Below are 25,324 nucleotides of genomic sequence, written 5' to 3' on the forward strand. Positions count from 1 at the left end.
TTATTAGCTATTATTATTAACAGATAAAATTCACATTCCTAAAGCGTTAAAGTTAAGAAATTATTTTTAAGGTTAGATGAGTAACTTAATAAAGTTAATTGTCTGTTTACATAACTTAAATTGTGTTTGTGTATGTTTAAGGTTGATTATTATTGAAAAATATAACCTATTTAAGCATCCGAAATATAAGGAATTTCCTGAAATTCTGAATAAACAGAAAATCACACCGAATTAAGATATACCTACCTATTATTATAAGAAGTTTGTTGTTTAAAAATAATATACTTTCCGAACTTTTCCATATTGATTATTAATATTGATATCGTATCGAAACCAAAAAAATACACAAACAACTAGTTTGTTTGTTGTATACTGTTAATTGATTAGATTATCACAGCAATGTATTAGTGTCAACAATTACCAACCAAATAATTACGAACTTCACTCACCTGATTTTGTTTTCGAAACGTTTCCTAGCAGAGGCGTGTTCTCTGACGTTGACGGTGAATTTGATTCAACCGTTCTTCGAGATCCAACCGCCAATATTAATCTTTCAATAGCATTCATAGCCACTAATTAATCCGATATCGTAAGTATTACATAAAACAAAACACTACACACAAAACTAAACGTAAAAATATTATCGAAGTTTTATAAGCAAACCGGTTTCTTGAAGTATATCACTAACAAACTCACAAACAAGACTGGAGTATCTCAGGGACGTTGTATAATTTAATAATTTAATATACTTGCTGATAAAGGAAAGGGTATTTTATAATATAAGTGTATATTAGACAATTGATTCAATATTTACGGAAAACTACTACTGCCGAATTACCTTCGTGTAAACACATTTATGACATTAATATTTTAAAGGTTAACGACTAATAACTGTTCCCTAATTTCTTTGTTTATTTATCCATCGGAAAATACCATTAAGCAATCTTAAAAGAATAGTTTCGTTAAGTAATTGTTATTTGTTTGTTATCAATTCTGTTTAATCTGTATCGAAATATGATAATAATTAAACTATTTTTTTTTCGTTTTATATTTTTTACGATATTGTTATATTAGGTTATTTTAGTAAGGGCAGAAAATAATAATAATTCTGTAATAACATACGTCATTCCAATTCTGTGCTAACGTTTATAAAGAGATGTAAACACCTCCGAGGAAATGTTGAGACTAAACGGGGGTAAGTAAATACAAGACAAATCTATCGATTGATAAAATCATGTGTCTTTTAAAATATTAATAATTATGAGAGTTTTCTTACGTAATACGTAATCAATTTAAAAAGTAATAATTATAAAGAAATAAAATAAATCAAATCATTTAAATTAAACATGCATTTATATTTTTATTGATTCTAAAATAGTTTCCTTATTTCATAACGTAAACATATCACAATTAGGTTATTAGCTGATAATAAAATTATAAGATAACACAATGAAAACGTCTATTTGTTTTCATTTTCATATCAGGTAGATCCCAAAAGTTTTCTGCTATTGCATAAGCAATATGCAAGAAAATACACACGATCGATATTCACACATTATTTATTTAAAATCCTTTGCTGAGTGCCCACGTTATTTATTAACGACCATTGAATTTTATAAATGGAAAAACAAAAATTGGTCACTTTATTGTGCAAACTCATTATCGAGAATAAAGAATGATATAAAACGTATGCACTAAGCTACTAAACATATATCATTTTCCCTTTAAACTCAGACGTGTTTCATCGCAATGAAAAAAGTTATATTTTTTAGTTTGATATTATTGCCATGTATATTTTGTTTCAAAGCAGATGTTATCAGGCTTCTGATGAATATGATTGATAATTTAGAAAAACCATCGTCAATTCTCGCCGTAACGTGTTGGCCATTATGTAAGAAAACATTTCATTGCATAGACATTGTATTTTATGTGTTTCTAGCAGCACAGATATAGAACAGAAACAACCTTGAGATGTCAATTAAGATTAAATTTAATTATTTAAAATTAAGTAGCTGATGTGTCCGACTCAAACTATCTCCATACCAAATGCTATCTAAATGTGTTCAGCGATTAACATGCAGGTGTAAACATAGTGTTTATTTTGGGTATAATTTATATTGATTCCTATTTCACACTCCTTAGCTATTTAAAAGAGAGGTTACCCTTGTGCGCTAAGTTGTGCACTATGCACGAATATGTACATACCCTACACTACACTAACTAACTGGTAACGAGTATATTATTAACATGCATATTTTGTTTTTATTTGACAGTTGCAAAAATACAACTATTTGAAGGAATCGGTGACCACAAACACATGATGCAATTCATAAATCCCGGCGATGTTAATCTTAAATTTGCACATAAACAACATATTCTATTCTTGGCCGATTTAAATTGTCCTGATGTTGTAAATTCGTTAAAAAAGGTAACGATTTCCTTATAATTTTATGAAATAAAACAAATTATTAATAAATTAGTATTTTGTTATTTACAGTATGAAGAGGCGAAAATGTTTCGTTCGCCATTTCGTTGGATATTAATCGATAGATTTCGTAATGAATCGGAAAATTTAAATATACAAGATAGTATTACACAAATAGACATTCTCATTGACACTGAAGTTTACGTTGTTCGAAAGATTGAAAACTATTATTATATAATATATCGCAGTAAGTGGTTTTGATATTGTAAGTAGAACTTCATTTAAATAAGACTTACTTAAGAAAACAGCCTGGTTGTCATATTGGTATTTATGTGTATGACTATGGATCCTGAAGTTTTGGGTGCAATTTAGTCTTGCAAACAGCAAGACATAGATATAAAATACGACAAAGTGATTCGTAAAGTATATTAAGTCATAACTATATTATATCTAGCGCTAGAGACTTCCTTCGGGTTTTTTTTTCACAAAGTAGGAATACTCACTGTTGTGTCACAGTATATTTACAATAATATTATGTATATTCACAGTAACATTGATCACTTTGATAAAATCCTTACTTCTATAAAGGATAAGCTTATAACGCCAAGTTTCCGACTCCGCAAAGTCAATAAATCCTTCTTGGGGCAAGGTATTCGTTTCTATATTAAAATTCCGCAGACATTATTAACTTTGCCGTTTCGTAAATTCAAATCGTTTGTAAGAAATACATTGATAAAAAAGGCATATTATTCGATTCGATCGACAAGATTTTATAGATGATAAAAAAGCATGGATTTAAAACCTGTTGAATTCCAAGCAAGATTTATTAATCTAAATAATTGTATTTAACTAACATGACTTTATATTTTTTAATTGTTGAAAAAGAGTAACTACTGGGTTTCTTGTCGGTTCTTCTCGGTAGAATCTACTTTCCGAACCGGTGGTAGCTTCACTTAATGGTAAAACGACGATTAAAAAGTGCTTGTAAAAGCCTAATTGAATAAAGTTTATTTTGTTTTGATTTTGATTTCAATTTTAGTTTATAAAATTGGGCCGGAATCTGAATGGATTACTGAATTATATAACTACTGGAACAGTAGCACTGGATTACAAAGGCGAGTTAATCAGGCTGAAGTGACGGCATTGAGAAGAATGAATTTAGAAGGCTACGAATTAAAAATTTGTTACGTGCTGACAGATAATGATAGCTTTAATCATTTGACTGATGAAGTGTAAGAATTCAATATTATTAGCTGTTCTGATCATCATTTACTGTTTCACTGCTAGATTTAGGAATCCTTTACTTAGCACTAATTTTATTTTTCCTCCCCTGTGAATACCCATTTTTGGAATTGTGATTTCCATTCAAACACTTCTCTTAAACTAGTTAAGTCAATAGAATGTATATATAAATATTAGAATAGTCTTCATTATGACATAAATAATACAAAATAAACCCAAGAGTATTCCATAGAAAATATTTATAACATTTTTAGGAACGACCATATTGATACAATAACAAAAGTAAATTTTCCGACGACAAATCAACTCATGGATTTTCTTAACGCAAGCAGAAAATACGTCTTCACTGATACTTGGGGCTACAGTCAGAACAACACGTGGAATGGCATGACGGGGTTTTTGGAGAGAGAAGAAGTTGATATAGGAGGTAAATGTAATAAGATGGTCAAAATAATTGTTGCCCACACGGCATTTACTAATATGACTAAAATAAATATTTGAACCAAAAATTCTACCTATATATACCCCATTAGAAAATAATAATCGATCGTAACGTATTTTAATTTGATAGTAGGGCTTTGTGTAAGCCCTTCCTGGGCAGGAGCCACTCCTCATTAGATAATTTTCCGCTATACATGATCTTAGTACCTAATGTTATTGTATTCCAGTTTTAAATGTGAGTGAATTAGTGTAATAATAGGCATACGGAACACAACATCTCTGTTCACAAAGTTGGTGAAACATTGGCGACGTAAGGAATAGTTTAGATTTGTTACAGCATCAATGCCTGTGGGTATTGGTGACGACTTTCCATCAGGTCAATTTGCCCGCTCCAGTCTCTATATCATATAAAAAAATATATAGTAATTAGTAGTAGTTAGTCTTTTAAATTTGTCAAAATTTTCAGGATCACCAATGTTTCTTACTTCGGAACGTTTATCGATAGTCGAGTACATCTCAAGCCCGACGCCAACTCGCTCCAAATTCGTTTTTCAGCAACCAAAACTTTCGTACGAAAATAATTTGTTCCTTTTATCTTTCAATTATTCTTTATGGTATGGTTCTATTGCCTTAATTTGTACACTATATTTGGTAATATGCTTAGTTACCGTATGGGAATGGAAACAGAAAAAAACAACTAAAAAGGTAAGGTTTTACGTACTCTATAAAGCATCTGAAAGTTAATAAGTGTATCTTCAATATTAGTGACCATTATATTTTGTCAAATAGAAGATAGAAAGTGGAGTTTTGAGGCCGAATGTAATCGATGTGGCTCTGTTCACATTTGGAGCTGCGTGTCAACAAGGAAGCACAGTTGAGTTAAAAGGTAAATGAAGAAGAAAATATGTCAACCGCAAAAAATATACCTACATATTAAAAATATTAATTTAATTTATATTAAGTTTCGATCGACGACTTCGGTCTCAAGAGAGACCAGCCAACAACGCAAGTTATATTATAGTTCACGAGTGTGAGCGCATACTCACACACACACATTAGAGCACAGAGTCATGGTCTTATGGGAAGGCAAATCCGATGCGACCAAAGAGATTAAGATGCTTTACTAACAACTAACTTGCTTTCCGAGAACGAGAGAATTTTTCGTTAGAAAACCCTTTGTGTCGCTCGTCGTGTCAGATATGCCAATCGAATTATCAGAGTAAGGGAATAGAGAGTGGACTTCTGTTTTCTTATATCCGCGTATATCACAATATATCCCATGTGAATCTTCAAATCGGCAATTTTTCTCTTGAATATGGCGGCTATAAAAAATGGTCAGGTCATCTCCACATGCATGAAACATACACGTACGTACAGTCGTACCTATTATATTATGTAGTCGAATATAATAGGTACGAATGAAACAAGGCCACAGTTAAGATATATACAAAAATGTATTTAATAATAATAGTAAAATATTATTATGTTAACTAGGAGCTCTCGGTCGCATGGTGTTGCTATTACTCTTCGTGGCGCTGACATTCCTATACACATCATACTCTGCAAATATCGTCGCCTTACTACAGTCCAGCTCTTCACAAATTCGGACTTTAGAAGATTTGTTGCATTCGAGGATTAAGTTTGGCGTCCATGATACAGTTTTCAATAGACATTACTTTAAGGTATTCCTTTCATACATAATTTTACTACATAAATAATTAATAACATTAAATGCTTAAATATATACAAATATGAATTAAAAATAGTTACTGTATAAATCTTGATCGATTGATGTGGAATGTTGGCAAGAATGCTAGCAGCATTTCCCCGTTGAATCACAATTCCAATTCTCTGGGCGAAAAACGAGCCACTCCTCCTATTACCAGTGGATGCCATAAAGCGAGGTGTTATATTTTTGATGAAACTTGCAACACTACTCCAAGGACCAAGTGTTTCGACAGCATATGAGATAAAAAAAAAAGAATTAAAACTTAAGATAAAAGATTTAATCTAATACTGTACACAAATATATGAGCTGAAGGCCTTAAGTGATTTTTATATTACTTCATTAAAATTGGACTAAATATTTAAATAGAACTTCATTGTAACTTATTTGACACTATTAAACTATTAATTATTTAAAATCTAAGACTATTTTTACTTCAGACGGAGACCGAACCAGTACGTAGGGCTATCTATAAAACTAAAGTCGCTCCACCGGGAACGGAACCCCGATTTATAAGTATGGAAAAAGGAGTGAAAGAAATGAAAAAAGTAAGTATTATACATCTTGCAACCCAGTGATTAAATCATTCACTTGGTAATAGGACTTTGTGCTAGCCCGTCTGGGTAGGTATCACCCACTCATCAGTTATTCTTCCGCCAAACAGTACTCAGTATTGTTGTGTTCCGGTTTGAAGGGTGAGTGAGCCAATGTAACTATAGGCACAAGGGACATTACATCTTAGTTCCCAAGGTTGGTGGCACATTGACGATGTAAAGAATAGTTGATATTTCTTACCATCAGGTGGCCCTAATGCTAGACCGCCAACCTATAAAAAAATTATGGAATCTAGGAACGTTGTCTCATTGGAAATAATTGTATATTCTTTGTCTATACAAATTAAGTTAAGTGATACTTTTTTATTTCCGGCTTATGTTAATCTTAAGGATATATTTCCGAAAATCCAGTTACCGGATAAATAAATCTTCACCAAATATCCTCATACAAATTACCTTAAATGGATACTAAGTACATACGCTTATTGAATTTCAATTAATCGATGAATTCGTGTTTTAAAAGTTTAAGACATATTAATTAAGTATTCTTCGTGCCAGGGCCTGTTCGCTTTTCATATGGAAACGGGCGTGGGCTACAAATTTGTTGGAAAGTATTTCGAGGAAGGAGAAAAATGTGGTCTCAAAGAAATTCAATTTTTACGAGTAATTGATCCGTGGCTTGCAGTTCGGAAAAATACGCAGTTCATGGAAATGTTTAAAATTGGGTAAGTCATAAGGAAAACCATTTAAATTACGCGTCAGTGATATCTTTATTCTGCTATAGTACGACACAACTTAGATGTAGCATTGGCAAATTCGATAAAACCGATTTACACAATCAATAGAAATAGCTTCCTACCGCCCCATTGGACGCTATTCGTCGCTATAAATTCTCTTGTCAGTTTAACCCGAAAAAGCAAGTGCATGTAAATCGACGTGTCAAATTGGCGAATATATTGGGTAAGATTGATAATTTGGGATAAGTGTACTTGATTCGGATGTGATCGGTTTTACGAATTTTGCCGATGCTACATCTAATTTGTGTCGTACTATAATAGTTTATTTCCGATATAAAGGAGCATGATATAGTGTTTACAGATATAATATTTCCTTATATATTTTCAAGAACAAAACGTCTTCAAGAACATGGCCTGCAACAGAGAGAAAATCATCTATTATACGAAAAGCGCCCTAAATGCGTTGGAAGACAGGCTAATTTCGTTTCCGTTAGTATGGTCGACTGTTATCCGGCATTATTGTTGCTTACGTATGGAGCTCTCCTTGCTGCTGTTGTAACTATAATAGAAATTATACATCACAATAGGAATCGAATAATTAGCACGATAAATGACAAAGTACTAAAAACTAAGTAAACGTAACTAAGCAATTTCTTCACATAAATAGCAATTGTTATAATGTTGTCTTAGATTTTCGCGATTATTTCAATATTTCTTCTTTCTTGGCGGTAGTTGTAAATAATATTTCTTTTGTAATTCAAATAGACAAATGTCACTTCAGTCTACCTGTGACCACGAACGGTGTAAAGTGCTCGAAACGTCGGGATGATAAAAATAATTAATTTACGCGATTTAAATCCGTTAAAACTAGTTTTATTTCAGAAATTGTTATGTTGTTTATTTAGTAAACTTTTTAAGGTAGTTAAAATATAAAGTAGTAATTTTAATATTGGACATGTAATTTACACATATGCATGCATCAATGTCTTTTTAATAACAGGTTATATTTTTTTTATAATGGAATGACACTTCGATAAAATAATTCATAATATTTTTACACCCTTTATAGCTTCACATTTGTGTAAAACGAACAATAAAGTAATTGTTCAGTTTGAATATTTTACTTGTATATGTACCGTGTGTACACAGTAGCGTAAATAAGGCGGTGCCACCTGTGCCCAGGCACAGGGCGTAGACTCTCGGGGGCTCAAGAATAGACGGAGTGGGCAGGACTAATTGTTTTTTATTACTAATATATTATTTAACAGGAAATTTGGTGCCGGTGAAAATTATCAAAATCGGTCCACCCAGTGAATAATTATGAGGTAACAATCATAAAAAAAAAACAAACTAATTGATAACCTCCTCCTTTTTGAAGTCGGTTGAAAATAGGCAAAGGGTCTGCTTAAATAGGGCGCAGTTATAGAAGATCGCACAGGGCGCAGAAAAGACTATTTACGGCTAATACACATTTATTCATTTACTAAAGCAGTAATTTAATATTACAAACAGACACACCAATTTCATTATATGTATAGAATATAGATAATAAATACACTGAAAATTTAGTATCATTGTTCTTAACTAGATAAATTTCACTTTGTGTAAACAATAATGCACGGTGTTCTAAATAAATAAATACAAAAAAGGTTGTCTTTTACTAATTACAAATCTATTTTGGTCTACCTTTTTTTCTCTGTATTACTTACGTTACGCATGAAAAGGTACTTATTAATGTTGTGACTTTAGATTTATTTAACTAGAAATCGAATTGTATTGTGTAAGTATTGTGTATTAACTGGACGATTAGCAGTAATTATAGCGGATGAATACCGCCTATGTGATTAGCAGCTGGCTTGATTACACTTAATACCCACAAAGCTCTAATTAGGCTAATGAATAATTAAATATAATACGAACTGGAATGAAAATCGATGTATTGTGTAACATTTACTATTATAAAATACATATGAAAGGTTAGATCGAATATAATCACACACGAGATGATACAGTACGTCTTTCTACTAATATCTTGCTTGAATGCACAGGCTTACGTTGGAAACGATGAAATCAAAATGATATCAAGTGTTGTTAACTCATACAGCAGATCTCCGAGTGTTTTAGCAAACGTTTGTTGGAAGCCAAGTGAGATTTAAAATCTTCTCTAATTATAATATATTTATTCTTTTTTTCGTTTTTTTTTTTTTTTTGTTTTTCATGCAAAGCAAGCGTGGTACGCTATTATAGTTAGATAATATAACTCGCTATTCATTCAACTTTAATTATATTCTCACTTGTATGACAAAAAGTAGATTAATGAAAACACGATATTTCAATCAACAAGTTTTAAATATTTGTTTTATTACTATAATGAACTTTATTTGTGTTATTCAATAGATTTTTACTGCTTGGCTGTTTAATTATATATAAAGTAATTATATATAATAAATCCTTATTTTAAGTAGCTGTAATATTTGTTTTGATTTTAAAAGCCAAGAAGATGGGTCTTATCAATGAAATTAACTATGAGGGACCTCAAAAACCTATACAATTTGTAGACAGTTTTACCAGCATAAGAATTAATGCAGTACAAAATATAATTATACTTACCGATTTAAATTGTCCCAATAGTAGTCGATTTATGGAACAAGTAAGTAGACACAATTTAAATAATAGTATCGATATAGTAGGAGACATCACCATCTGTTATTTGATGACCAAAAAGTTTATATGTCAGATAAAATTTTCATTGATAAATCACAAATTGCCATGCTATAAATTAATAAACTAAAATTGACCCTTTTTGATCAACATCCCCCATTTTTATTGAAGAATATCGACATATGTTAAAAATAATATTACAAGATCACTTTGTAAAATAAATGAATTTGGTTTAAAGTTTAACATTTAGAAACTGAGCATCTATGAATGCGATGCGACTTTTATCAAAACAGCCTAATATTGTTGGCTAAAGTAATTATTATTCATTTCATTAGTAAAAAAAAAAACAAATAAGAAATGCGAGGAGTCGCGTTAAGAATGACACATATTTTTCCAATTATTATCGAAAGTTCTAAATTAGTATAAGGTATATTAGACTTTTTATTTTATTATTTGTATTAAACATTCAGGCAAATGGTACAGAAAGATTTCGAAGTCCATACAGATGGTTAATCATCGGTGAATATGATAAAAATAAAGAAGACACACTAAAGGATCTAAAACATTTTCATATATTAATCGATTCGCATGTAATTATTTCTGAGAAAAATGGCGATATTTTCACATTATATTTACGTAAGTATTCATACTAAACTTAAATTGAATAAAGGTTTAAAAAGATGGCAATTGTTTATTTTAATTATTATAAATTTATTACTTATTCTACAAAAGTAAGCTGAAGGTTCTTTTAGTATTGTATTACTTAATGTTCTAATGTAAGTAACAAAGAACCTGAGAGAAAAAGTTTAGGAAAAAAGTCCATTAATATAAAATTCAGAGAATACTTTTCATATTTATTTCTATGACTTCTAACAGACGTTAACGTCTTCTGGGATAATAGTGTAATAAATAAAATGTAAAAATTACATAAGTATGTATATTTTTTTGAAATTTTTCGGTCATTATCCAAGAATAATGAATCAGAAATGTCACATTATATTCACATATTAAAATTTATAACGTCTGTTAAAAATTTTTAAGCCAATTTTAATAAAAACAAATAATCTTTGATCATAAGGCATGAAATACATAAAATTTTAACAAAAAGAAAAACCGACTTCAAACAAAACACTATTTTAAAACAAATAAAAATGCACTAAAAAGTAATAAAAATAATATTTAACATATTTTTGAGAGTCCTCCTAGATAAAATGAAATGAATAATAATATTCAGCCACGGGTACACGCTTCAACAATCAAAAGAAAGAAGCGATACGAGCCTCTTGATTGACCCAGTATAATATCGTATAAAAGGTAATTTGTAAGAAACATATTTCTTAAAGTATTATCGTATTGTTTTTTGATAGATATAGTATAGGTTGGCTGACACCGACTCCAAATATAGCAATAATTATAACTACATTATATAATCGTAAATCGACTTTTAAGTAGTCTAATATTTTTCATTTCATTTTATCTAGGAGGACTCTCAAAAATATGTTAAATATTATTTTTATTACTTTTTAGTGCATTTTTATTTTTTTATTTTTTTTATTTTTTTTATGGCATAGGTGGCAAACGAGCAGGAGGCTCACCTGATGGAAAGTGACTACCACCGCCCATGGACATCTGCAACACCAGGAGGCTTGCAGGTGCGTTGCCGGCCTTTGAGAAAGGAGTAGGCTCTTTTCTTGAAGGTTCCCATGTCGTATCGGTTCGGGAAAAACCGCCGGCGAAAGCTGGTTCCACAAAGTGGTTGTGCGAGGCAGAAAATGTCTAAGAAATCGCGCTGTTGTGGATTTTCGGACATCAAGATGGTGCGGGTGAAACTTAGAATTTTGACGAGATGTCCGAAGGTGAAATTCAGCAGCCGGGATTAATCCGAACAATTCCTCGGAACATTCCCCGTGAAAAATTCGGTAGAAGATGCAGAGTGATCCGACATCTCTACGCAAAGCCAAAGGATCAAGGAGATCGGAAAGGGCTTGATCGTCGATAACTCGAGCCGCTCTACGTTGGATGCGGTCAAATGGAAGGAGCTGGTACTGGGGAGCACCCGCCCAGAGATGAGAGCAGTACTCCATGTGAGGCCGAATTTGCGCCTTGTAAAGTTTTAGGCGATGGGCCGACGTGAAATACTGTCTCGCCTTGCTGAGCACGCCCAGCTTTTTTGAAGCCAATTTGGCTTTGCCTTCCAATTGACCGCGGAACTGAACGAGGTTCGAAATATCAACGCCAAGTATTCCGATACTACCTGTAGCGGCTATCGGAATGTTCTCAAATCGTGGAGATACGACAAATGGTGTTTTTTTAGCGGTTAACGCGCAAACTTGCGTCTTTTTGGGGTTGAAATGGACTAGATTTAGCCGGCCCCAATTCGAGACTTCGTTTAATGAAGACTCGATTTCAGACACAAGTTTGTTCCGGTTCTCTTCGACGTTTTCCCGAGAAATATTAGCGCGGCCGGTGTACAAGGTGTCAACGGTACTGTCGTCTGCATAGCAATGAATGTTCCCGATTTGCAATAAATCATTGATATGCAGAAGAAACAGAGTGGGTGATAGAACGCAGCCTTGTGGAACACCAGCATTGACGAATTTTAAGTCAGAGCATGCACCGTCGACAACGACCTTGATGCTCCGATCTGCCAAAAAGCTGGTAATTTGTTTTAAAATAGTGTTTTGTTTGAAGTCGGTTTTTCTTTTTGTTAAAATTTTATTTATTTTTTGATTTTAAGTGAAGCTGATGTAGACTAACATTTTTTTTAATATGGATAGATTAAGCGTGCCGTTTATATGAATCAGGAACTACTTCGGGGACAATTTCAAAAGAAACTTTCGAATAAAGCAAAAATATATTTTCGAAAATGCGGCTTTAATACGTCATGCGGCATAAACTAAAAGGTACCACCCTCGAATGAGCTGTAATCGACCTCAGTAAAAAAACTTTGCAAAAGAGCTATTCGTATGCTATGTCGTACATCATATGACATCACATCATATACACAAAATTTGATTAAAGACAGTAAGAAATTCTGCCCCAAATCGCACCCTAACTGTAAGCCGTTTAGGAGTTCCGTCAATACATAGTATAAAACAAAGTCGCTTTCTCTGTCCCTATATCTTTAAAACTACGCAACGGATTTTGATGCGGTTTTTTTTAATAGATAGTGTGATTCAAGGGGAAGGTTTGTGTATATAATAAATGAACAATATAGTAAAGAAACACTGACTATTTTAGAAGTTTGCAATGTGATGTCGTAAATAAACAAATTCTTTAGTATATTTAGTATCAGTTTTGCACCCGTGAGAAGTCGGGGCGGGTTGCTAGTTGACTATAATATTCGATTATGACAATTACATGAACATTACCACGTTCCGGAAGATGATTTAAATATCCAAGTAAACCCATAAATAAAAGATTCGACCGAGTATTGCTAACGTGCTCCTCAGAATTGTTCCGTTCCCTTCCGTTCCCTTAATTTGTCATGGATCCTAAGCTCAGAACCTTACCAAACTTTCACCAAACTACCCTTAAAGTATGTCCTTTATAATTTTAAAAGAATCATCAAAATTGTGCCAACCAATTTTGAGTTGTTCACCTATTTATCGCGCACATACATAATGCAAATTTAAGACTTATGTCGTTTTCATACGGATACCATCATCGGAAAAAAATTAAAAAAAAATGGAAGCCCACGGGAAGCATTACCTTTCAAACAAAAAAAAAATATCAAAATCGGTCCACCCAGTAAAAAGTTATGAGGTAACAAACATAAAAAAAAAATACAGACGAATTGATAACCTCCTCCTTTTTGAAGTCGGTTGAAAAAAGAAATGCATTATATTTTGTTTATGTAATGTTCATCTATTTGCAGCTTACAAACAACTATCTAACAGCAGCGAATGGAAACTAGAAAGCTTCGGTACTTGGTCAGCTAGACAGGGTTTGAATAAAACAAATGATATGTCTGTTGAAATAACGATTCGACGGAAAGATTTGGGGGGCTTACCTATTGCCGCGTCTTTAGTCATTACCAGTAATGAAACGAAGAAGCAATTATTGAATCTGAGGTGAACAATACACATATATTTTTTCTTTTGACTTTTGTTTGTGCCAAGAGGAAGAGATTATTTTGCTGATGTTATGTGTGATGGAGATTGAACGGAACGGTCGAGATTACAGGCTTTATTTAATTTTGAAGAAATAAATGTAGTAGACTCTCTGTTAAAGCATAACCCAAAAAAAGCAATAATAAATTGTAAGAGAAACATAAATGACAAGGTAACAAAACAACGGTAACAAGACACAAAAATATTTACAACTTAACTTCTATATATTTAAATGAAAATTTACAAAGTGGACTGAACACTAACATTACAAACATTCAACGTTAATAGGGTGAGGAACGGGATAGAGGAGTTTGGGACAAGAAATTACATTAAAAATAGTAGTCGCCAGCGGCTTCGCTAGCGTTTTAGGGTGTTAGTTTTAGTTTTGTCATGTGTCAGGCAAAAAAAATAGCCTTTCTGGGAGTTCAAGTTTGCTCCATGAAAAATTTCATCAAAATCAGTTCAACGATTTGGTCGTGAAAGAGCGTCAGACAGAGAGACAGACAGACAGAGTTACTTTCACATTTATAAAAAAGATATAGATAATTTATATATAAGTTGCTCCGATACTTAATGCTATCATCTTCTTTCGAATGTCAAAACAAATGTGCAAGAAAGAGAGAAATCATATATATATACACACACTAAACAAAATTTATTTAATAAGTGTTATCTTTTTTAATTACAAAGTTAAATTACAGGGATCTACACATAGACTTCATAACCAAAGCCAGTTTTCGACAATTGGATCCTCTGTACTATTTCCTGAATGCATCACGAGTGCTTATTTTCACGGACAATTGGGGTTATATTGTTAACGGATCGTATAATGGCATGATTGGAGATATAGTTCGCGAGGTCGCTGAGCTTACAGGTCATTCTTTCTGAGTATTCCAATAAAATCTTTACTCAGGTGCTGAGCATGAGGAATCATAACTCAAGAACACACTTATGGCGCGGATCTAGAAATGATTCACTTATAAAACATACATTAGTTGGAACCGACAGGTACAATCGACAGGCGGGTCGTATTATAAGGTTTTATTTCTTAATAATTTGTTAAAATGCCAATAAATTAACAAATTATATTCACCCGTGGAACAGTAAAGGAAAGAAGCTCCAATTAGCTCCCTATGAAGCACATTCGTGTAGGTGAAGAGTTTGCTCAAACCTTTGCCAAATCTTTGGGCCAAAAACAAACCACACAACGGCCCCCTATTTTAGGTATACCACATCGGAGTTTCTCTTGATAGCATATCGAAGAACTATATTATAACAACAAAGCCTTCTTTCACTTTGAGGAGGTAGGAGATAACAATATTAATATATATTTTTAATTATACCTTTTTTAATAAATATAGGTACAGTAGTTTTCATTACGAAACAACGGTTGAAAGTTTTGGATTACCTGTCATATCCAACGAGTACAACCGTAAAGTTCGTGTTTCGCCAACCAAGTCTATCCTATGAGAACAACCTCTTCATCTTACCGTTTAAGCCTCGAGTTTGGTTTTGTATCTGTGGACTTATTATATTAATGCTATTTATAGTATTCATCAACGCACGATGGGAAAGTATTAAATATGAACGTGATACGGTAAGTTAATATTATTTGTATAATAAGGTAAAAAACTATTTGTTTAATAGCAACATTTATATAATATAAAAATGAATTAATGTTCATTGAACTGTCAAATCGTTTAAATATTTTATTTGTTGTAGCAACATTTGTTTATAAGTTGCATTCTAATTTTTTTATCGTTATATATTGTTATCTCTATAAACATGTTGTGCATGTTTTTGGTGTATGTTATTTTTAGTATGACATTTTTATTTTATTTAAAGACTTACATATTTTTATTACCAGCCAGGAGCACAATTTTAGAATTAAAAATAAGAAATGTTTTTTTATGCGTTTCGCATCTTGTGCCGATTTTTTTTTAATGATAGTAATCCTTTTTCCTTTGGATTGAGAGCTATCGAGGTAAAATGCGACTATATAACACCTAAGCTATATGACGTAACCAAATCCGTTATGCGACAATAGTTGTTATATACATAACTATGAATTAATACATAACTGTTAATTTACTCAAACACAATGGATAAATTGAAATATGTATGAATTATATTTATTAATATCCTGTCAATTTAAGAGACGTAATATAATATTATTTTAAATCACAAAAACGGAAACATTATATTTCAATTATTTTTTTTATTAATTATTATAAGTATTCTCTACACACTGCTTTGTAATGGCTGCTAATTACATAAAATAGATTTTTGTATTTATAATAATAACTTGATAATGATATCGTGTTTTCCAATTTCGGCCATAGCGGTTAATCTCAAGATGATTCAGTCAACTACGTGCGTTAGATTTTATTGCACAAGTTGTGTGTCTCACAGACAGGCTTTCTCAGGCACGGGCTAAATACTTCCAAATTCCAAAATCTTGTGTAGCTGAGAATTTTTCGACAGCCAGTAACTTTTTATCATCCCGAAAGGAGGTTTTAATCTACGATCTTAGAATCTACGGACTCATAATCACATCATAACCACTAGTCCAACGACAGATTTAAATTGAATAAACATAAAATGTCATGTACACATACACATTTATTTTATTTTTGTATGCGATGTTGCAATATATTGTATATTTCCTGGTAAACGAATTATGTCATGATTGACCTCGTAATACATATATAAACGTCAAAGTTCGCATTAATTTGTTCTTTATACTGTTAAATTCACTTCAAATACTCATCTTCATTTTCATCGATCATGTTGTAAACAGATGTAGAAAACTTTTCCAAGTGGTAGTGCCACGCTGTATACCTTCGGGTTACAGCCGAATGGGCCGGCACGCCCGGGGAAGTACCACTCTCTCACTTAAAATCGGCGTAAAGTGGTGGCTATGCTACCGCGTTTCGTCCGGTAAGTGAGAGTTCCGGAGGCCCAATCCCCCTCCCCCCCAAAACTTGATGGTTGTGCAGAATTTGGTTAAATTACCCCAGGAGGGTACCATCAGCGACAGCGGTGGAGAATCCCTCTCTGGGCATCCATGCTCAGGACGTACACCGCCTGAGCAGGGATGCCCAGGCTGCCCTCCGAATTCTGGGGGGGGCAATTTTGCGCTCGCCACTGTTCGGGGCAAGCGGAGCAGGCATCATAAGGCAACCCCTACCACCCTCGCTGTGGACTTCTGCAACATAAGGGGACTCAACTCCAACCTCAACGCCGTTCACTACCATCTGGAAACGGCGAAGCCGGCCTTGCTCTTTCTAACCGAGACCCAGATATCTTCTCCTGCCGATACGACTTTTCTCTCGTACCCTGGGTACAAATTGGAACATTCTTTTATACCACGAGCTGGGGTATGCGTTTACGTCAGAGATGATATCTGTTCTCGACGCCTCGGCAGCCTTGAAGGACAGGACCTATCGATTATCTGGCTACGTGTAGACTGCGATGATCATCCGCGAATCTATGCGTGCCTTTATAGGTCCCATAGCGGTAATGCCGAAACCGACCGACTGGTTGAGCACGTCCAAATGGCTACAGATTCCGTGCTTCAGCAGATTCCATCCGCAGAGATCATTATTCTGGGTGACTTTAATGCTCACCACGCAGAATGGCTCGGCTCACGCACCACCGATCATGCGGGTAGATCTGTTCTGGACTTCGCTCTAGCATATGATCTGACACAACTGGTCAATTCGCCAACGCGAATACCGGATGTGGAGGATCATACACCTTCCCTGTTGGACCTTCTGCTGACTTCGCATCCGGATGGCTATCAGGTTATCGTCGATCCCCCTCTGGGCTCGTCTGACCACTGTCTCATCCGGAGTACAGTGCCGGTTGTGCGGTACTCACGGCCTCGCTTTGTTGGGTGCCGCCGAGTATGGCACTACAAGTCAGCAGATTGGGATGGGATGCGGTCTTTTTTTGCATCGTACCCATGGGGGCAGATTTGTTTCTCGCCGGATGATCCGAACGCTGCTGCTGACTCTGTTGCCGATGTGGTGCTTCAGGGTATGGAACTATTCATTCCTTACTCTGCAGTACCCATCGGTGGCAAGTCCCAGCCTTGGTTTGGTCGTTTCTGCAAAACGGCATCACGCCGAAAGTGGGAACGCTATCAAACCTGGGCTAATGCATCTGCGTCTCGTGATGTAAATACCAGCGCATTCAAAAAGGAATATAACTCTGCCTCTAGGTCCCTCAAAAACGTGATTGCTAGGGCGAAGACGGAGTACATTGGCAGAATTGGCGAGAGACTGGTGCGTCTCCCTTCAGGAACACGAGCGTTCTGGTCTCTCGCTAAGGCTGTCTTAGGGAATTTCTGTCAGCCCTCTTTTCCATCTCTGCACAGGGACGGTGAGTCATTGGCCCATACCGCGAAAGAGAAAGCTGATCTTTTAGGCTCTCTCTTCGCGTCGAACTCGACTCTGGATGACCAAGGAAAATCTCCACCAACAATTCCGCGGTGTGATACCACGATGCCGGAAGTTAAATTCCGGCAAAGTGCAGTTCGTAAAGCACTTCTTTCCTTGGACATTCATAAGTCGAGCGGACCCGATGGTATCCCTCCAATCGTGCTACGGACATGTGCTCCCGAGTTGGCACCGGTCTTAACGCGTCTTTTCCGGCAATCCTACACATTAGGCGTCGTCCCGAATTCCTGGAAGACAGCTTTGGTGCATCCGATCCCTAAAAAAGGCAACCGCTCAGACCCGTCCAATTATAGGCCTATAGCCATCACCTCCTTGCTCTCCAAGATAATGGAGTCCCTTATTAACTGCCAGCTCCTGCGGTACCTAGAGGAGAATCAGCTGATTAGTGACCGCCAGTACGGTTTCCGTCGGGGTCGCTCAGCCGGTGATCTTCTAGTTTACCTTACTCATAGGTGGGCTGAAGCAGTTGAGAGCAAGGGGGAGGCATTAGCAGCCAGCTTGGACATAGCGAAGGCCTTCGATCGCGTATGGCACAAAGCGCTTCTTTCGAAGCTTCCTTCCTATGGGCTTCCCGGGAAATTATGCAATTGGATTACCAGCTTTTTGGCAGATCGGAGCATCAAGGTCGTTGTCGACGGTGCATGCTCTGACTTAAAATTCGTCAATGCTGGTGTTCCACAAGGCTGCGTTCTATCACCCACTCTGTTTCTTCTGCATATCAATGATTTGTTGCAAATCGGGAACATTCATTGCTATGCAGACGACAGTACCGTTGACACCTTATACACCGGCCGCGCTAATATTTCTCGGGAAAACGTCGAAGAGAACCGGAACAAACTTGTGTCTGAAATCGAGTCTTCATTAAACGAAGTCTCGAATTGGGGCCGGCTAAATCTAGTCCATTTCAACCCCAAAAAGACGCAAGTTTGCGCGTTAACCGCTAAAAAAACACCATTTGTCGTATCTCCACGATTTGAGAACATTCCGATAGCCGCTACAGGTAGTATCGGAATACTTGGCGTTGATATTTCGAGCCTCGTTCAGTTCCGCGGTCAATTGGAAGGCAAAGCCAAATTGGCTTCAAAAAAGCTGGGCGTGCTCAGCAAGGCGAGACAGTATTTCACGTCGGCCCATCGCCTAAAACTTTACAAGGCGCAAATTCGGCCTCACATGGAGTACTGCTCTCACCTCTGGGCGGGTGCTCCCCAGTACCAGCTCCTTCCATTTGACCGCATCCAACGTAGAGCGGCTCGAGTTATCGACGATCAAGCCCTTTCCGATCTCCTTGATCCTTTGGCTTTGCGTAGAGATGTCGGATCACTCTGCATCTTCTACCGAATTTTTCACGGGGAATGTTCCGAGGAATTGTTCGGATTAATCCCGGCTGCTGAATTTCACCTTCGGACATCTCGTCAAAATTCTAATTTTCACCCGCACCATCTTGATGTCCGAAAATCCACAACAGCGCGATTTCTTAGACATTTTCTGCCTCGCACAACCACTTTGTGGAACCAGCTTTCGCCGGCGGTTTTTCCGAACCGATACGACATGGGAACCTTCAAGAAAAGAGCGTACTCCTTTTTGAAAGGCCGGCAACGCACCTGCAAGCCCCCGGGTGTTGCAGATGTCCATGGGCGGTGGTAGTCACTTTCCATCAGGTGAGCCTCCTGCTCGTTTGCCACCTATGCCATAAAAAAAAAAAAAAAAAAAAAAAAAGAAAAAAAATCAACAGATTAACTTAAAATATTAATGATCTATATCAATATTATAAATGTGAAAATAACCGAACTTGATAAAATTTGGTATGAAAAAAACTAAAACTCCAAGAGAGGACATTTTCTGCCTAACGTACGCCACTCCGAGGTCCTGGGTTCGATTCCCGACTGAGTCGATGTAGATTATTATTAGTTTTCTATGTTGTCTTGGGTCTGGGTGTTTGTGGTACCGTCGTTACTTCTGATTTTCCATAACACAAGTGCATTAGCTACTTACATTGGGATCAGAGTAATGTATGTGACATTGTCTCATATTTATTTATAATTATTTAATAGTTTCGCGAATGCTCGTTGAGGCACATAAACATGGGGCTCTCAAGTTAAACGTAAATATTTTTAATTTTGTCTCGCTTGCAAAATAATGAATAATTTTAGCAATATTATTCAACGTTTTCCTGGTATTGCTGCCTTGCATTTCTTATTATATTTTTTTCCTTTATAGCATTGAATGCTGCAAGTTTATGATTAACTAATAAAACAAAATAACAATTTAAATCATTGTAATTTGTGTTATTATCGACTTCAACTATCGTCGATTTAATCTTTTCCCCTAACAATACTTAGTTTTATGTGATGTAATATTTGATTTGCAGCAAGATAAAACTTTTTTAACGCCGAATTTAAGTGAAATCGCTCTTATGGTTATTGGCGCGATTACCCAACAAGGAAGTTATACTGAACTTAAAGGTACTCTTTTTCATTAGTGACATGATTTTATCTTTGATTAAAACTATTCATTTAAATACCTATTGAGCTAAATTTATATATTTTTACATAAGGCATTTTCGTAATAATGAAATAAAGCCAATGATACAAAATGTACTATCACTGCAAATTATAAAACAAATTCTGTCTATATGTTAGCGATAAATTCCAAAACTACTCGCGGATTTTCATGTGGTTTTCACTAATAGACACGATAAGGAAGATAGATATATGATTTATTAATTTATATTTAATTAATTCATTATTTTTGTGTAAATAATTTGAAATAGAACGACAATTTTTAAACATGTCGGAAATGCAAAAAAATATATAAACAAAAATATTTAAAAAAACACATAAGTCTACCCGTGCGAAGCCAGTACGGGCCGCTAGCTATATAATATATTGTTTTACAGGTACTCTGGGACGGGTTGTGATGTTTCTAATGTTCTTAGCATTTCTTTTCTTATATACGTCGTATTCAGCAAATATTGTGGCTCTCCTCCAATCCAGTTCTAATCAGATAAACACATTGGCTGATTTATTGAACTCCAAACTGGAATTGGGAGCTGAAGAAACTCCGTATAACAGACACCACTTTTTAGTAAGCATTTCTTTATTATTCTTAATACCTTCAATATAAATAAATTCGTTTGATGATTCACCACATCCAGCGCCGTGAATACATATGTATTTAGTAAAATGTTATTTAATATTACAAAAATACACTCTAATTTTATTATATGTATCGATATAGAAGTATCTGATACTATGATATCTGCTAATACAAATAATCTTTGTTTTTATTTTGTGAAACGTAACTCAACACATTATGTGGATACTATTTTTATTCTTTCCAAACCCTTTTAGGCGGCAACTGACCCAATTAAGAAAGCCATTTACGAAAAGAAAATCGCACCTCGCGGATACAAGCCAAATTTTATGAGCTTGGAAGAAGGAGTGAGAAGACTGCAAAAGGTTAACAACGTTCGTTATTAATAGTTTATGGAATTACGCAAAACATTGTAATAATGGAGGAAATGTGCAATTATTTTATCTTTCAAATTATCAAATTATTATTTTTACAAAACATTGAAGATTCCAATTATTTTTAATAAATAATTACGCTATTAAAATCAGATAGATATGAGATAAGATAAGAAAATATATAGCTTATTTGTAAATAAAACTATATTGTGTCTATTTAGTTAATATTAGATCTAAACCATTCAATTATTGAACATTAAAGTATTCGTAGGGCTTTGTGATAGTCTGATAACCCATCAAATTTTCTGTCGCCATACAGTAATACCCAGTATTATTGCATTCCGGTTTGAAGGATGAGTGAGCTAGCATAACTACAGGCACAAGGGACATCAAGTTCCTAAAGTTGGTGGCGCGTTGGCGATGCAAGGAATGTTTGAATGTTAATTTCGTACAAATAGTAATCAATATTGTATTTAAAAAAATAGTAACTACAGGAAAAAGGAACATAACATCTTAATTTCCAAGGTTGCTATATTAACCATTCGTTATATTGGCGATGGCAGGAAAAGTTAATATTTCTTCACCGCCCGCGCCATTCCATGGTTGGTGACCAAAACTATTCGAAGCTATAAGTTAATTTAAAATGTATTTGACATTCATATTACCAACCTTATGTTCATAAAATTTATATCAATTGTAGAAACCGTTTGCATTCAATATGTTCCTTGGCGGTGGATACAAATTAGTAGAGAAATACTTCCTAGAGCACGAGAAATGTGATCTACAAGAGATAGAGTATATCGAAGAAAATAAACCGTGGCTAGCTTGTCGCAAGAACTCTCCATTAAAGGAAATGTACAAAATTGGGTAATAAATACTGTTTACTATTTTACCTAGTATTGTTATGTAGTTAAGATTTCTATATTTTCTTTTTTAGACGTCGTTTAAAAAAAAAAAAAACAAAACAAAATTGAAAACATACGAACCTGTAAAGAAAATCCTATGAATACTCTCAGTAATTGCGAAATTAGTAAATATTCAGCGAATTGCTATTTAAAATTTAAAGGAAATCCTTATGTTTATATTTTAAAATTTAACTTCGCCTAAAGTAAAGTAAAGTAACAGCCTGTACATTTCCCACTGCTGAGATAAGGCCTCCTCATCCATTAAGGAGAGGATTTGGAACATATTTCACCACGCTGTTCCAATGCGGGTTGAATTAGTAGAATTTCGATGAAATTAGACACATGCGTGTTTCCTCGCGATGTTTTCCTTCCAGCTCCAGCTCAAGAATTAACTTAACCTTATTTATTTATTTTTTTAATACAGATTTATCATTTACAGACTATTTAGAAACCAAGAGCACGGTTTAAATTCTCGAGCAAATCTACTAATCTACGCAAAAAAACCGGCTTGCATTGTTCATGGTGGTACATTTGATTCCGTTAATATGACAGACTTTTACCCAGCTCTGTTGATGCTTGCTTATGGAATGATACTGGCTGTTATCCTTTTGCTCCTCGAAATGTTTCACTGGAGAAAATATCGCGTCACAAATACCTAGGAATCATAACTTTTTACTCACAGTAGAGTAGAATACTCACAATACGTACTGTATTCCGGCGGCCTTCCGTCCGGCGGTTAAATACAAGCGTTTCTTAACTTAGCTATTAAGGTAATTGTTTCATGAGTAAGAAAAATCTATACTGCACATATTATTAAAGTAACTGTAGTACAATATATTCTATATAATTTTAATGTTAAAGTATGCATCAAAACTTGTTTTTTTTTTAATAAAGTTGTCAATATCTTTCTTTTGTTTTAAAAGAGTCGCATTCCCGGTTTTGGTTATTTTTTTTTCTTTTTTTTTCCTTTTTTTAATTAAGTGTAATATAAATCAGCATAGCGCTGAGTTTTTTATGCTTATTCTTAAAATATGAATGTTTATCTGTTTAATTGAGAAACGAAATTTAATTCTAAGATATGAAATATATTTTCTTAGTGCGATTATTATTAAATAAAGCAGATCGACTACATGAGCTGAGGTATAATATTCAGGTAAGTACGTTAAGTCTGTAGTAAAAGCTGTTTATAAGAGATGTAATCAGTGCAGTAACATGTGTGGTCTCGCTGCAGCCAAGCAGTCTGTAATCAAGAGGGACCTTTCACATAAACAAGATTTTTTTTATTTAATATGAACTTTATTTAAATAAAAATAGTGTTTTTAAATTCAGTTTAAACTTAAATTGTACTTAATATGGTGTATATATATCTATAGCTATAAAGATTGTTTGTAGCCGTACAAAGTTAGATTACACGTATAAAACAAAATAAATAATTCACATACATGTACCATAATAACACGTTTTTTTTTTAAATATACAATATTAATACTGTACAAATTGTTAAAGTATTAAATATTGTTTCTTATATAATAGTAGTCTAAGACTTATTTCAAGAAAAAAAAAAATTCATTGAAATCATAATACATAAGCGTACGTGTAATTAAAAACAAATATTTTTCTCGTGTGAATTCTAATTGAACCTACAAGTAAATAAATCGAGAAAGCTATATTGATCCAGGTTGTATGGAAACCGCTCAGTAATTCCGTTAGCAAGACGTCGGGCGGTAATTGCTTGGCAATCGATTACTCACAGCAGATGGACGGCAGTGAAATGGCTATTAAGATAAACACCGGCCAGTGCCCTGGAGACTGCGAGTGGATCACGGGAATCGGTACAAGTTCGAAATTTAAATTTTAAAATTTTAATTAAACCAATCACAATGCCGAATTTTCCTATAATTTTGAATGTTACCAGATTCATTAATAACAATCAAAATAAAAAATATTTATGTAATTTTTTATATTATTAATTTAAATCGTTACCGGCTAAGTTATTCAGTAGTCAATAAACAAGCGAGCTCAACCCACCTTACCATATTTCCGTATTCTTGTTAATTGTTATTGAAATCAATATATCACTCTATGATATTTATTTATCCACAGATGTTGAATTATTATAATTAATTATCTGTGATTATTAATTTGAAATTCTATAAAATAACGAATTGAAAGAAAATGTAATGAAGAATTCTACTCTTATTATTATTTTTTATCCTTTCATTTATTATGATTGTGTCTGCAAATGTTGCCACAGATAAAAAAAAAATACATCCCTATGTTTTACTTAAACTTTTTAGTAAAATACTTGTTTTTCGCTACACGATTATTATAATTGCTATATAACCTATACACCTTTTAACATGTAATTATCACGTAGGAGCAAATCAGCACTACATACTGAATAATAAATCTAAATAATTACCGTATAGGTAATTTATAAGAGTCGAGAAAGCTGTAATAGAAAACGTGCTTACATATGATAATTATTATTCCCTCTAGTATAATAGCCGTAGAGATATAATGAAGAAAAAATATGAAACAACCCAGGAGTCGATATACGCGCATTTTGACAACAAAAATGAATATGTATA

General features: G+C 34.2%; 1 protein-coding gene across 1 annotated transcript; it reads left to right on the forward strand.

Annotated features, from left to right (window-relative positions):
- The first annotated feature begins 2,508 nt into the window (after nucleotides 1-2,508).
- On the forward strand, nucleotides 2,509-23,392 carry LOC124529820 (ionotropic receptor 75a-like). Its single transcript, XM_047103737.1, has 16 exons — nucleotides 2,509-2,672; nucleotides 3,465-3,657; nucleotides 3,922-4,094; nucleotides 4,575-4,813; nucleotides 4,901-4,994; nucleotides 5,603-5,790; nucleotides 6,275-6,382; nucleotides 6,947-7,113; nucleotides 7,515-7,743; nucleotides 9,623-9,779; nucleotides 13,703-13,859; nucleotides 14,600-14,772; nucleotides 21,258-21,445; nucleotides 21,712-21,819; nucleotides 22,529-22,695; nucleotides 23,173-23,392. The coding sequence occupies exons 1-16, from the start codon at nucleotides 2,513-2,515 to the stop codon at nucleotides 23,390-23,392; spliced, it is 2,721 nt and encodes a 906-aa protein (XP_046959693.1). The 5' UTR covers nucleotides 2,509-2,512.
- Nucleotides 23,393-25,324: the final 1,932 nt, after the last annotated feature.

This window comes from Vanessa cardui, chromosome 5 (assembly GCF_905220365.1).
Source record: "Vanessa cardui chromosome 5, ilVanCard2.1, whole genome shotgun sequence".
Lineage (NCBI taxonomy): Eukaryota > Metazoa > Arthropoda > Insecta > Lepidoptera > Nymphalidae > Vanessa > Vanessa cardui.